The sequence below is a fragment of the Musa acuminata genome, chromosome BXJ3-4 (genome assembly GCF_036884655.1).
Source record: "Musa acuminata AAA Group cultivar baxijiao chromosome BXJ3-4, Cavendish_Baxijiao_AAA, whole genome shotgun sequence".
NCBI classification, from domain to species: Eukaryota; Viridiplantae; Streptophyta; class Magnoliopsida; order Zingiberales; family Musaceae; genus Musa; species Musa acuminata.
Genome location: NC_088352.1, coordinates 45,200,147 through 45,214,437, shown reverse-complemented (window position 1 = coordinate 45,214,437; position 14,291 = coordinate 45,200,147). Strand labels below are relative to the sequence as shown.

Sequence of the window (14,291 nt, the reverse complement as noted above, 5' to 3'; positions counted from 1 at the left end):
GCTGCTGGCACTACGTCTTGTGCGCCTCATCAACCTCGTCATGGAATATAAAGAATGAGGTGACTGGTAAGTGCAAAGAACTTCATCCACTTCACCTAAAAGTAAAGAAGAGCATACTGATCTTTTGGTGTCAGCTGAGCTTAGAATGCCTAATCGACGGCTCCTCCTCTCTGCCATCGGTTGGATCTCGTTCCAAAAAGCACATCTGCAAGCTCATGGAGATGGGAAGAACAAGGAGTGGGTCACGCGTGCAGGAGCACCCTCATGCAGATGCTGCACCTGCACAGATACCTGCATTTGGTGACAGGGTCAGTCACAGGAAGATTCGAAACTGGCACGCTATGTACAATTACTATGAACAAGTTCATCGATCGCTTGTTCTTCGTTCAAGCACGAAGAATCTAAAATGCATGGGCTCCCAAGTGCTAGGATTATTAGCAGATTGTACCATAAGAGGAGTTGGAGATGCAACCCAATTTAGCTACTAGAAAGAAGCTGCTCTGCATTTTGATTGCTTGTCTAATAAAACATCAGGGAATGCCGACTGTGAATGTCACCCAGAACTGTTTCATGTAAATTAATCATCCACCAGGCCTTGGGAAACTTCGTGGGAATATATTATGTGATTTCAAGCTCTGGTGACAAGATGATTGCTAGGTCAAAATGGATCAGGTTGCAAAAAGCTGATCCTTCAGATGTTTATAAGGATTTAGATCAACCTAATAGGTGACCATTTAACTGCCTTGTATCTCTCATAAAACAAAGTATGTGAAGGTAATAAATATTAGTGTGACTCAATTTCTTATAAACAAAGTCATTGTTTTTCTATGAGGAATCTACTTCGATCCACTAATGAGGTGTCGAACCTAAAGTCTTTGACACCGCCACTCCATCGTTATAGGCTTCGATGATGAGCAGAACATTCCAAGAGTTAGAGCACAAGAAGTCACATATATATAGAGAGGAGGAACCAACCAAATCACCTACTAAACTTGACCAATTAGGCACAAGGTTTCGGTAGCACAATAAAAAAAGAATAATAACAATCTAACTTTTCAAGTATGACTTAGTATTCAGTAAAAGAACTTTAGGCATTCATCAGCTTTATATGGTACCAGTGAAACTGTTCTTCAATGATAAAGAATGGTCTCCAGATAACACTATCAAGTAGCTAAAAAAATCCATATCGTAACCACTACACAAGTCAAGAGATGATTTTAAAACAATTCTGTTGAGGTCCTTCTCCTTCCATGTTTTTTGGAGAGAAGTTCAACACAGTTGATCTTTTGCTGGATGCAAATGACAGCTTGGAAGATTAGCAATGCCTGGTGCCTCGGACAGTATTATTTTTTCTGCATTATCTCCAATTTGTGGGCTATGAGGTCACTGAGATTGATGACTTGGTACCATGCTCATGGGTCACATTAATCGAAGAGAAGCAAGAGGAGTTGATAAAGAAATAATTTAGTATGTGTGCAATTACAGAATCCAAATTCATATAGAGAACTGAAAAGAGTCTGTGGTGAAACCTTATAGTAAGTAATTGATCAGAAAGAAGTATCCGAAAGTTGTTCAAGTCTTCTGCTCATGCAATTTATTCTAAGTTCTCCATACTAAATATTTCGGCAAGAATATATTGCGAAATTATTTCTCTGGTATCAGATTGGATGCAGAGAAAAAATAGATTTCAGACTATGTATAAGGTTCTTCCAATGTTTTCCATGACATACAGACAAGAAGAAAAAGAAGATGGTAGCCTCCCCGCCATCAGTACATGGTTTGTGTTGATTTTTTCTTAATGAGAACTGTAGTTATAAACTTGTTTTTAGCACATAAAAGCACTTGAAATAGATCTCAATGATAAACATTCATTAATTACTTCTCCACTTCAGATTAGCAAAGGCCATTAAAACCTAGTCCAAGATAAGTGATATGCAGAATGGTGATCCTGCCAAAGAACTAAACCAGATCGCTTTTGTTGAGATAGGAAAGGATTCATGCTGTAGGCAAAAGTCCATGGCAGAATCATTTGATACCTCTAATCACCTTTGCTGTCCGATTCCATTCCCTTTCGCTCTTCCATTATCTCTCTCCCTCGTGATCATCCAATCCACTCTTTACAGAGCGGGACGTATCATGAGAAAGTTGTCATAATAAGTCCATCGTTTAGTCCAATCCCATTCCAGATCTATGGTTTTGTTGCCGTTAAATCAAAATCTAATCTTACTTTCTTGTTTTTGTATTTTTCCTCTTATCTTACTTTCCCGTTTTTGTACTGTTCTTCACGTAAGCTGTCTATCTAATCTTTGTATTAAAGTAATCTTAGCAATATAAAGTCCACTCACCGATGTAGTTGCTTTAATTCCTGAGCTGCTCTATAAATTGACACCTCCAGCATCGGTTCATATCAACTTTCCTGGGCTTTTGCTCTTCACAGGTACAAATGCTCTCGCTCAACGATAAGCTTTGGTGTCTCTGTTGAGTTCCATTAGATCAACAGTTTAGATTTTTCTTAGCCAATGTTCAAACTGATACCAAAATTGTATCTTCAAAAGATTAATTATTTTCTCTTGCTGATGATCAACTCTACTTCACAAGCTTGTTAATTGAAGCATACATAGGATTCAAATCATATGATGTCTTTACCTGTTTGCTTGCTATATGTTTCAGTTCTTGAATTTGTTCAGGAAACTACACAGTGTTCCCTGCTTACCTAATCCATCATTTTTGGGGGGAACATGATGCTCAAATATTGATATGTCAAACATACATGGCATGTTCATTTGTTGCTTGTATGTTACATGTACTAGGAATGTTAGAAGAAACAGTCAGAGATGAATGAAGAAAGAGAACAAAAGAAACATCATAGTACCTTGCTTACATCTAGCAAAAGCCTCAAGTCATGAGGTTTTACTTCGGATAGCAGGCTGCTGTGGATCCTGGTATTGTAGATATGCCTCAAGATACAAAATCTAGGAAAAAAAGATTACTGAGAATTATGAGTTTGAATCTAATGGTAAATATTATCATTCTTAAGAATATTATAAAGGCAAATTTCCTGCTTAAAGAAGAATCTAATATCAGATTATCTATCACATGAACATACCTTGGAAATCTGAGAGTTATCATGATGGCATAATGTGTGCATGGCATGAGTGTTCATATCAGATTGTTTTGGTTCCTAATTACCGTTTTCTTCTTCCAGTGGAAGTGTCAAGTTCACTTCCTCGAGCAGTATCAGCTGAAAGCAGCGAAGCAGACCTGCACAGCTGATACTTCATCTTGCCCATTCTTCATAGGAGATTCTTTTGCGGCTGCCACATCAAGGAAGATGGCGCTTGCTTCGGTTCCTGCAGTAGTGCTGGGCTCAATTGCCTTTGCCATATTCTGGATGCTGGCTGTTTTCCCTGCAGTCCCCTTCCTACCCATAGGAAGAACTGCCGGATCTCTTCTCGGCGGCATGCTCATGATCATCTTCCGGGTCATCAGCCCCGAGCAGGCCTACGCGTCGATCGACCTCCCCATCCTTGGCCTCCTCTTCGGCACCATGGTCGTCAGCATCTACCTCGAACGAGCCCAGATGTTCAAGTACCTGGGCAGGCTGCTGTCGTGGAAGAGCAAAGGCGGCCGGGACTTGCTCTGCCGCGTCTGCCTCGTCTCGGCCTTGGCGAGCGCGCTGTTCACCAACGACACCACCTGCATCGTGCTGACCGAGTTCGTCCTCAAGCTCGCAAGGCAGCACAAGCTTCCAGCCAAGCCATTTCTCCTGGCGCTGGCGTCCAGCGCCAACATCGGTTCCAGCGCGACGCCCATCGGCAACCCGCAGAACCTGGTGATAGCCGTTCAAAGCAAGATCTCCTTCGTCAGATTCTTCGTGGGAGTCGTCCCCGCGATGCTCCTCGGCGTCGTCATCAACGTGGTGTTCCTTCTCTGCATGTTCTGGCGGCAGCTGTCGCCAAAGGAAGGCGAAGAACAGGCGAAGGAAGACGTGGTCACCGAGAACGAAGTGAACTCCCATACCTTCTCGCCTGCGAGGATGTCGCACCCGTCTCCCTTGCAGCCCAACCCTTCTCCTCTGAATCCCCAACACATGACTCCCGTGAACGACGTCGAGAAGAACACCCCATGCAGGAACGGCGCCAAGCGAGGCTGCTCCCAAGTTCCCGACATGAGGAGGTGTTTGACCAAGAAGGCGCTGTTTCTGAAGGGCTTCGTCTACATCGTCAGTGTTGGCATGCTGATAGCGCTGCTCATGGGACTAAACATGTCATGGACTACGATCACTGCTGCTCTAATACTTGTGGTGATCGACTTCAAGGATGCTGGCCCTTGTCTGGACAAGGTAATACTGTGTTCTGATCCTTTACTAAGCTTCAGACATACCTAGTGCTCGTGGAGATGACGAATCCCGGATGCATGCATGTGATGGCCCAGGTTTCATATTCCCTACTGGTGTTCTTCTGTGGGATGTTCATCACAGTCGATGGATTCAACAGGACAGGAATACCAAGTGCCTTCTGGGAATTCATGGAACCTTACTCCAGAATAAATCATGCGAGTGGCGTAGCAGTGCTCGCCGTGGTCATACTGCTGCTATCAAACCTGGCGTCCAATGTCCCCACTGGTAGGTCAAACTCTTCTCCTCGCTCTGCATGTTATCTCAGTCGCCAAGCTCAGTCTTCACTTGACCTTGGAGCCAGTGCTGTTGCTGGGAGCTCAGGTGGCGAAATCCGCGGCGGCGGTGTCGCCGGACTACGAGACGCGGGCATGGCTGATCCTGGCGTTCGTGAGCACCGTCGCCGGGAACCTGTCGCTCCTCGGGTCCGCCGCGAACCTCATCGTGTGCGAGCAGGCGCGGAAGTCGGAGCTCCATGGCTACACCCTCTCCTTCTGGGCGCACATCGTCTTCGGCCTCCCATCGACGCTCATCGTCACGGCGATCGGCCTCCCCTTGATCAAGGGTTAGCTTGCGGACGCTACAGCGCCGGAGCCATGACTGATGGTGAGCACGTCCTTGTAAACAACGTTGCTTGTGAATTTAGGCCCTTATGGTTGTGGATGATTTGATGAACTCCTGTCCAGGATTGAAATAAAGCATGAAATCAGTGAATCTATAGGATCTATTCTCGTGTATTAACCGCCACCAATGTATAATGCTTTCAAAGGGCAAATAACAACAAATAAGAATAATAAAGTGATCTCTTAGTTAACTTCACTTGAGTTCGGATCTTCTCCCATAGATATGGGTCGTATCCAATTCTCATAATTCATTTCGTAATCACAGAGTACTAAAATGAGTTCATTATTAATGAATAGGAAAAGCATCTACGCCAAATACTTGGAACAACTTCTCAAGAAATGAACATATATAATCATGCAGGCGAGATGCCTAGTTGCCATTGTACCTCTGCATGCTAAGCAACCTCAATTACATGAACTGTTCTTGTGAAAACATTATATATCCAAACTTTAAGGATAAATATGTAAAACCATGGTTTCAATCACCCAGTCCTTAGGAAGATCTTTGTCGGTCTACCTCAATCATCCGACCAGAGCAATGGACTGCTGTGTTGCCTGTGTCCTTGACCGCATTTAAGATGGTGGGATTGCATGTCTGAAATGGTCATTTGGATGGATCCGACAGACTTAGATTAAAAAGTTATGTCACATTCTAAATGTAGGCGCTTGACTCGTTCGAAAGCAATAATGCATATAGATCTTTACCTCATGCTTGGTAGTCTTCCAGTAATTGCAACTGAAGTGCAGCCATTGCAACACATTTGAAGCATAAGCCATCGTTTTCGAACTTGAGGAAAAGATAAGGCTTGGTTGGAATCTGGCACTGGTAGAGGAGAACAGAGTCTCCCAGGCGTCAGCAATCAGATGAAGTTGTCTTGGTAGAGAACATACGGAGAGCACTGCTTGCAAATGGAACTGACAAAGTAGATAGAATTAGTGCTCATATTGAGCTGTGTGGGGAAAAAGAGTAGACATAAGTCTCTCTTATCTATAAAAGATTCATCTTATGTTCCTCCTACCAACTCAACCACCAAACTTGCTTCTTTCCATATGTTGGTTTGACACTGATCATACATTTTTCTTCTTTTTAAAATCAGTATCTTCATGGGAACCAAAAAAGTGCCCTTTAAGCTGTATTTATGTAATTTGAAGGACAGAACACCCTATTTGTGAGCAGATTTAATCTATAAGATTTTCTAGTACATTTAAGTAATATCTCAACCTCCCTAAATATAAATAGTTAGATCATATTCTACATCATTAGGATTATTTCAAAGCGAACGGATCATTTATCTAAAGAGAATGAGCTTCAAGAGAACAACAATTCAGAGTTACTACCAAGTTGATGGATGCTGAGATTGAAAGAATGTGCTATCTATCCCCTTGGTCTACACCAAGGTCTCATAATTAAATTGGGGGTTCTGACAGAAACTAGAATGCTATTGAACCCCTCACCTAGCTCATGTTTTGGTTGGGTTGGTCACCCAGTTCCAAACCGTCACACTCGATGGCCAACCCCTTCTTTTTCGTGTAGTACAAGGTTTCAACATCAGATGGCCAACGCCACAAAGAAATGTTGGCCAGCTTTATCTTCCTTCCCTATTGCCTCTTTCTCTTCTTTACCATCTTCTCTGTCGTTATTATATCTGCATCTTTCTTTTGCTTATTCACAGAGGAACTCCCATTTAATTGACTGCAATAGAACTGGAGCATCCTCCCTTCATTTATGAAGGCAGTTCTTTGTTGCTTCTCGACGATTAGGTGATATCCCTGAGATTCATGACGTAGCCATCTTCCGCTTTGGCTATGAAAGCATCGCGAGACTTTTCGTTCTAACCAACGTCCGCTGCAGCAGTATCACTGAGGTGTGCCTGTCTAATGGTTCTTATCTGATCTTGTTCCATATCCAGCCATCTCTTCGAACCCAACCGCTTCTGATGGCATTAAATTGCTCAGGAAAGTGGCGTTTCTTACGAGTGAGTGAGGGAGATTAAGAAGAGGGAGGTGGTAGCTGGTGAGAAGCAAAAGAACAGTCTGTCCTATTAAATGTCACTCTGCAACTCCACCACCTTTCTATAAATTTTGTACCTTCCCTGCCCTGTTCCTCCCCCATCTCTTTTTTATCTTCTCCGCTTGTCCATTTTGCCACCCCTAAGGTGAGTCACCACCAGCCCAGAAGACTTGCAGAGCCTTCAGATCACACTCCTACGCTTCCTCCGTCGATTTCAGTACGTCTTGTTCCTTCTTCAACAGGTGACGGTGAGTGCAAGCATATAGCGGAGAGGCGAGATGGACGTGGCGACGGTGGTTGTGGTGATTGCATGCATGGCGGCCTACGTAGTGTGGTTCTCGAGGCTGGCGGCGGGGCTTTGCGGGCCGCGGGTGTGGCCGGTGTTGGGCAGCCTCCCTGGCCTGATCCAGCACTCGGAGCGCATGCATGAGTGGATCTCCGACAACCTCCGCGGCACCGGCGGCACCTACCAGACCTGCATTTGCGCCATCCCCGGCCTCGCACGCCGGCAAGGGATGGTGACGGTCACCTGCGACCCGCGCAACCTCGAGCATGTGCTCAAGACCCGGTTCGACAACTACCCCAAGGGCCCGACATGGCACGCCGTCTTCCTGGATCTCCTAGGCGACGGCATCTTCAACTCCGATGGAGATACCTGGCTCTTCCAGCGCAAGACTGCTGCACTGGAGTTCACCACTCGCACGCTCCGAATCGCCCTGTCGCAGTGGGTCTGCCGTTCCATCCACCTCCGCCTTCTCCCCATCCTCGAAGAAGCTTCCGCCAGGTCCACGGTCGTCGACCTCCAGGATCTGCTCCTCCGGCTCACCTTTGACAACATATGCGGCCTCGCCTTCGGCAAGGACCCGGAGACGCTCGCACCCGACCTCCCGGAGAACGCCTTCGCCATCGCCTTCGACAGCGCCACCGAGGCCAGCCTCCACCGCTTCGTCTTCCCCGAGTTCGTTTGGCGGTTCAAGAAGTGGCTCCAAGTCGGCATGGAGGCCACGCTCACGCGCAGCGTCGCGCACGTCGACGGCTACCTGTCAGCCATTATCAAGGCCCGCAAGCTGGAGCTCAGAGACGGCCGGAACTACGACGACCTCCTCTCTCGGTTCATGAAGAAGGGCACTTACACCGACTCTTTTCTCCAGCATGTGGTGCTCAACTTCATTCTCGCCGGACGCGACACCTCCTCCGTCGCGCTCAGCTGGTTTTTCTGGCTGGTCACGACCCATCCGGCCGTGGAGCGCCGCGTCCTACTTGAGCTCGCCACCGTCCTCGCCGAATCCCGCGGCAACGATCCCAAAGCGTGGGTCGCCACACCTCTCGCCTTTGAGGAGGCCGGTCGCCTCGTGTACCTCAAAGCAGCCCTCTCCGAGACGCTCCGGCTCTACCCGTCCGTCCCCGAGGACTCCAAGTACGTCATGGCCGACGACGTCCTCCCCGACGGCACATTCGTGCCCGCCGGTTCCTCCATCACCTACTCCATTTACTCCGCGGGTAGGATGAAGTCGGTGTGGGGGGACGACTGCCTCGAGTTCCGACCGGAGCGATGGCTCTCACCGGACGGCAACCGGTTCCTCCCGCACGACTCGTTCAAGTTCGTGGCGTTCAACGGCGGACCGCGGATCTGCCTCGGGAAGGACCTTGCCTACCTGCAGATGAAGTCGATCGCCGCCGCCGTGTTGCTGAGGCACCAGCTGAGCGTCGCCCCCGGACACCGCGTCGAGCAGAAGATGTCGCTCACCTTGTTCATGAGGAATGGACTGAGGGTGAACGTGCACGACCGCAACCTGACCACCATCGCTGAGGAGCTCGCAGCAACTCAGCCGAAGATGGTGGTGGCTTCCGAGCTGGTGGCAGCCACTGCCTGAGCCACCACCGTTTACATAAACGATGGTGGGCTAAGTTGTGACCAACTGTAGATAGCAAGTAAACAAGCTGGTGTGAATTGGGGAAGAGAAAGGATTATTACATGTTGTGATAGATTTATTAATTATGAGCAAATTCGATATTACATGTAGAGCTCTGATCCTAAATAAAAGGTGGATAGGCATACGTTGATAAAAAGATTTTTTTCCAAGGAAAAAACATGTATGCCAAGTGCATTTATTGATGATGATACACATCATAAGTGGTGGAATTGAGGGCTTAATGGAGAACAAAAGGCATCCATTTAACGTTGGAATGCATTCTAATAAATGATCCTTGCGGCCTCCATTATTTTTTTTTTTTGTAGGGTATGGACGCCATGATTTAATGTCCTCAGCATGTACGCTTGATAGTTTTCGGGTCAGAGGGTAATAGGTATAATGATTTCTCTAACTTGGAAGGCTTATGTCATCATATTGCTGGTGGGATCTGACGTGTAGCTGATGAATCAGCAGTCCTTGGACCGCAGTTATGGCTTTTGAAGAGAAGAGATCCACTATACAGGTTTGTCAGTCGGTGTCTCCTCGAAGGGAATTGATCTGCACTTGAGTAAGCTGGCCGTGTCAAACAGACATGAACGATATGAAAGATATGGCCTATAAACTGCAGATTTCTACAACTAATATGTTTCATGTTACCTATGTAACTACGAGAATCGAAGATTGCTAATACATACTTGGTGTTGGAATCAAGCTTGGATGAGTGAGTTTTTGTTTTCTTTATAACTCTAGTGACTAGGATTTAAGTCTCAGATAAAACTACATACACATACTAATCTACCTCGGAACTACTAACTGGCCAACCTTTATTCCCAGTCACGATATCCCCTTTAATGTCAACTTGGATGTAAAGCCATTCCATAAATCAAGTCTATTTCCCGAGTCATGTCATGATCAGACATGTCTATTTTGTTGTTTAAAAAGATTATGTGGTATAGGAGCTTATCATGCACATAAAGAGGAAAAAATAATGCACATAAAAGGACCAGGGAAACTGAAGAAAACAATGGGAGTGCATTAAATGTCCAAACCACTCTGCACAACTACCGCACCATCTAATTGTTCGTAGGTAGAACAATTACACTAGCATTCATATCGTGGTGGAGTTTTCACCGTAGAGACTAAAGGTCGGCAGCCATGCCATCCCCAACCTACGAGGAAACTATCTCTAGAATAGCAAAGCTAGAGGGCCATAAATACACCTCTAGCCACTTGAACTCCACAAACCTGTTCTAATCTTGACTTGTTCTCTTAAAAATAAAGGGTCATATTAACTCAAAGTGCTATGTCACACATGGCACTGGAGGTTTCACCAAACCAAAAGTGAGCACTTGATATTTTGCATCAGAATCCAGCACATCAAGAGCAATCGGTAGACCAGGTCCCCTGATTCTATTCAAACTGGAACCAAACTGAACACAAATCAAAATCGAATCGCCCACTAACTTACCAATTACAAATCGAATGGGAATCAATTTTTGGCGGTTCAATTCCTGTTTCCAGCAGTTCAAACTAGAAACGAATTAGTCCGACAATTTACCGGTTTCAAATCGAGCCTAGACAGTTCAATTTCAATTCGAAATGATGATTTTAAATCTCAAAAGAAAAAAAAAGGTCGACGCCCTTTTGACTGATCATGTGGGGCTATTTAAATCGATCATTAAAAGTTCGATAGTCCACCGATCGTTTGAACTATGTAAGGACAAATTCTATAATCTTATGAGTTTTATAATAATTTTTTATATCAGTCATCTCATTACATCAATACATCCCCTTTTCAAAATAATATAACCATCAAATCTTACAAATAAAATTATGATTTAAAAAAAAACTTTTTAATTAAAAATTAAAAAAATCAACGATTTGAAACGGAACCAAAATCGTCAAAACCACAATCATAACCGAAACCAACCTTGTGTAGTTCGATTTTGATTCCCTAAAAAAAAATTAAAATTGCCTGTTTTGAATGTCGGCTAGCATTATCCACTGAAATATACATGCAATGCTCGAGTGAATTAATTTGGTCCAGCAAACATGCTAAGATCACTAACGACAAGATTATTCAATGTTGGAAAAGACTAATTGGATGAGTATATTGTAATTTTAGAAAGAAAAGCGACTAAATAAACATGAACACAAAATGTAAGCATGGGAAGCTTTAATATAAAAGAGGCACTTCATGTTTTTTATTATTATATTTTAAGAGACTCTTCATACTGCTTACCCATATCATTGCTCCTTTTTGCACTTTGAAAGGTTCAGTGGAGCCAGCTTTGCCTTTTCTTGGGTACTTCTGTGACGTTAGCAAAGCACGGACCTTGATCAGCTGAAAATATTTTAACTAGTCATGGGACTATTTCAGCTTCAACAAAACAATAATAATAATAAAGGAACAAGAACCAGGCAAGCGATCCAGTTCCAGAAAGTCTGTTATGTACCACCACCGAGAGTCTCAAATTCCTTCAGCAGAGTATAGCTTATGCATCACATAAAATCTAGAGCTTCCAGCAGTAGTTCCTTTTATATCCTCTTTGCACCTCTCGGAGGAAGAATTAAACTCAAGTTAAGGTCTGTTATTATGGAAGAAGACCAAAAATCAGCTTATATTGCTTATATTGGGAACATCAAATCTATAAGGACTATTGATTTGCAACTTGAGACTAACTCAAGATATAATAAAGGGGTCAGTAAGTTGGCTCAAGTGGAGAACCATAAGGATAGCTGTACATGACCAGCAATTCAGTCACTAAACAGCACTAGATAAAGTTCATACTAGTGCCCTTGCAGGGGCCTCTCACTCCTAAGGTTGAATATAATTGCACTACCCAACTAAGGTTTTCTGTCACCTCACCCCATTCATCCTAGGTTTGCGAGGATTTGAAGTTCCACCAATTTATGTACTGGTTTATTTATAGCTAAAGGTAGCCTATCAGTACCAAGGGATAGCTAAATGTAAAGGTCACCGCTAAGAACTTATGCGGATCCCCAGAAAGCTGCAAATGGACTCGTTGTCCGTATAAAACTGCATTCTTCCTTTGTCATGTGACACTAAATGAAAGCCTTTAAGCTTTATTTAACTCTTCTTTAAAAAAAATGCAATTTGATGCCATAACTTCTATGTGAGCATATCTCTTACTGTCATCTCGGACTCCTAAAAAAAATTGCTGAATTTATATGGAGAATTTAGAAAAGAACATTGAACAGTGGCTTGAGGCAAGTTCCACATATACTTGTTAAGGAAAACACCACTACGAATTTAACAGGTGGACATGCTCTTTTAACATAGCCAAGAAACAAAATACACAATCTAATATTCTAGTTGTTTCTTTTTTCTCTTGCTGATGCATTCATCATCTTAAATGACACATTTAAGAGATATGGCCGTGAAGTCAATGAATCATCAAAGGAGAAAAGCCCCACTGGACTTAAATTAAGGGTGAACATGGTTGCCACTACTTCCTACTGACATGAAACAGGTATATGGCGAATGAACAGTTCTAAAGAGAATTTATGGCTATATCTCTCAGTTGCAGATGATGTAATTCCTACTGATTGATATAAGAAAGAGGACAGTAAAAGTAGACCTGGGATTACTCCAGTGGTTAAAAAAGAAAAATGAAAGGAAAGTGGTAGCACCAAAGAGGATTCAAGAACTCAAGGATAAAAAACTGCTTACATAATTAGTAATTGTCTCATCATAGTTTCCGTAATTTGCCATTAGGAAGATCACATAGAGACTTTATCAATTCAATCATCATAAAAGATAACTTATGAGACAAATTACTTGTTTTTAAAGATGACCAAAGCTGATGATATCGGATCAGTAACATGAAGCAAACAACCAAATAGAGAATCCAGCGTTGCGGCTTGAAATGAAACACGGCAGCAGCCAAAGTAGCATGAGTTAACAAAATAGAAAACAGATATAAGTGCCAATACTGGCTTCTGAGATCTATGAGAAGCACTATTGACCATCAAGACGTATGAGAGATGCCGAGCACCAACATCGACTTCAACATCAATTATGGCATCCCTCTTAATTTTTTTTGACAAAGCCATTGCATCTAAAAATCTTAAGTCGTTAGATGAGACATGATCTTAATTTTGTTCTTCAATTTTGTTTTATAAGCATAGCCTGAACAAGAATTGAACACTCCTTTCCCTTTGATATCATTGAATCTAAAAGCTTAAGGCGTTAGATGATATATGATCTTAATATATTTTCTTAACAATCCCAACACTATTTCAACGATTGATTCCCACTTCTTCCAATCCCCAGAGGCGCCAGTATAATCATATCCCTATTGGGTTCACCCGAACAACGAAACTGAGGACTTATCGAAGTAATTCTTTGTATAATTTTCGTAAAGTAACATCGAAACATTATAATAGGCGGTCTCTCTATCAGATTACAAAAAGAAACATCAAGAGTACGGAACAAGAAGGGGACCTTTGCTCTGAAGAGAGGTGTCAGCGTCGGTTCGGTGGATCTGTAGCCATCAGCGAGAGCGAGGAGGCGCAAGGCTTCAAACGTTTAAACTTCTCTCGCGCCCTAATCGCGACACACCATACAAGAAAAACACATTAGAGAAAAACAGAGGACGAGGAAGCGCGGATGCATGCAAAAGACGATGAAGATCGCACCAGATCGATGGGCTCGCCGTTCGTAGAGACGACGGAGATCGCCGTAGCGGCGCGGAGGATTGCCATGGCTGGCGCCCGATCATATAACGAACCCGAGGAGACGGCGATGCGCTTTTGAAGCCCCACGCCTCGTTCCTGCTTAAGAGCCGGCGATTGTAACTTATGGCGGATCCGATTCGTAGGGATTGCAGCGGATCAGATCCTTTTTTATCCGGATCTACCCGATCCGTTTAATAAATAATTCCTTGTTATTGTTCTATCTCATATCTTAACAAGAAAGTATATAAAAGAATAGTAATTAATATTATTGTCATTGAATAGGCACATCATCGTGTCATTAAGCCGCCTCATATGTTAACAACGAATCTAATAACTATTATTACTAATATCATTTGTAGTATGTTAATGAGGCACAGAAGAAGAATTTGGTGCATTTGTCGATCTTTCTGCTCGTTTGGGGTGAAGAAGAAGATGACAAATTGAAGCAACAGAAAACACATAATTTGGTGCATTAGTACTACTCGATTTACACACTCGAGTAGAAGAAGATGCTATGAAACATAATTCATTTAAATTATGTTTTGTACACTTTTATAAAAGGGAAAAAACCATTGGTTTATATGATGATTAGTGAAACTTTAGGAAGGTGATGATAACCATGTCATTCCATACGTTACTATTGGTTG

At 43.5% G+C, this 14,291-nt stretch overlaps 2 protein-coding genes and 1 long non-coding RNA gene across 8 annotated transcripts; 2 read left to right on the top strand and 1 right to left on the bottom strand.

The window, feature by feature from the left end:
• Positions 1-2,385: 2,385 nt before the first annotated feature.
• LOC135634601 (silicon efflux transporter LSI2-like) lies at positions 2,386-5,114 on the top strand. The gene is made up of 4 exons (XM_065145003.1): positions 2,386-2,437; positions 3,206-4,342; positions 4,435-4,624; positions 4,701-5,114. Exons 2-4 carry the CDS (start codon positions 3,332-3,334, stop codon positions 4,964-4,966), a joined length of 1,467 nt encoding a protein of 488 aa, XP_065001075.1. The 5' UTR covers positions 2,386-2,437; positions 3,206-3,331; the 3' UTR covers positions 4,967-5,114.
• Positions 5,115-6,632: 1,518 nt separating this feature from the next.
• On the top strand, positions 6,633-9,047 carry LOC103982670 (cytochrome P450 86A2). The gene is made up of 2 exons (XM_009399658.3): positions 6,633-7,175; positions 7,273-9,047. The coding sequence occupies exon 2, from the start codon at positions 7,309-7,311 to the stop codon at positions 8,902-8,904; it is 1,596 nt and encodes a 531-aa protein (XP_009397933.2). The 5' UTR covers positions 6,633-7,175; positions 7,273-7,308; the 3' UTR covers positions 8,905-9,047.
• Positions 8,999-13,758, bottom strand: LOC135634602 (uncharacterized). 6 transcript variants are annotated; one of them, XR_010495400.1, is made up of 5 exons: positions 13,606-13,758; positions 13,412-13,513; positions 11,400-11,531; positions 11,186-11,287; positions 8,999-9,506 (listed from the first exon to the last, which is right to left on the bottom strand). It is a non-coding gene; the product is annotated as an uncharacterized LOC135634602 (long non-coding RNA). The 6 variants fall into 6 exon arrangements; XR_010495399.1 differs by having other exon boundaries at positions 8,999-9,501; XR_010495403.1 differs by lacking the exon at positions 11,400-11,531.
• Between the last annotated feature and the right edge of the window lie 533 nt (positions 13,759-14,291).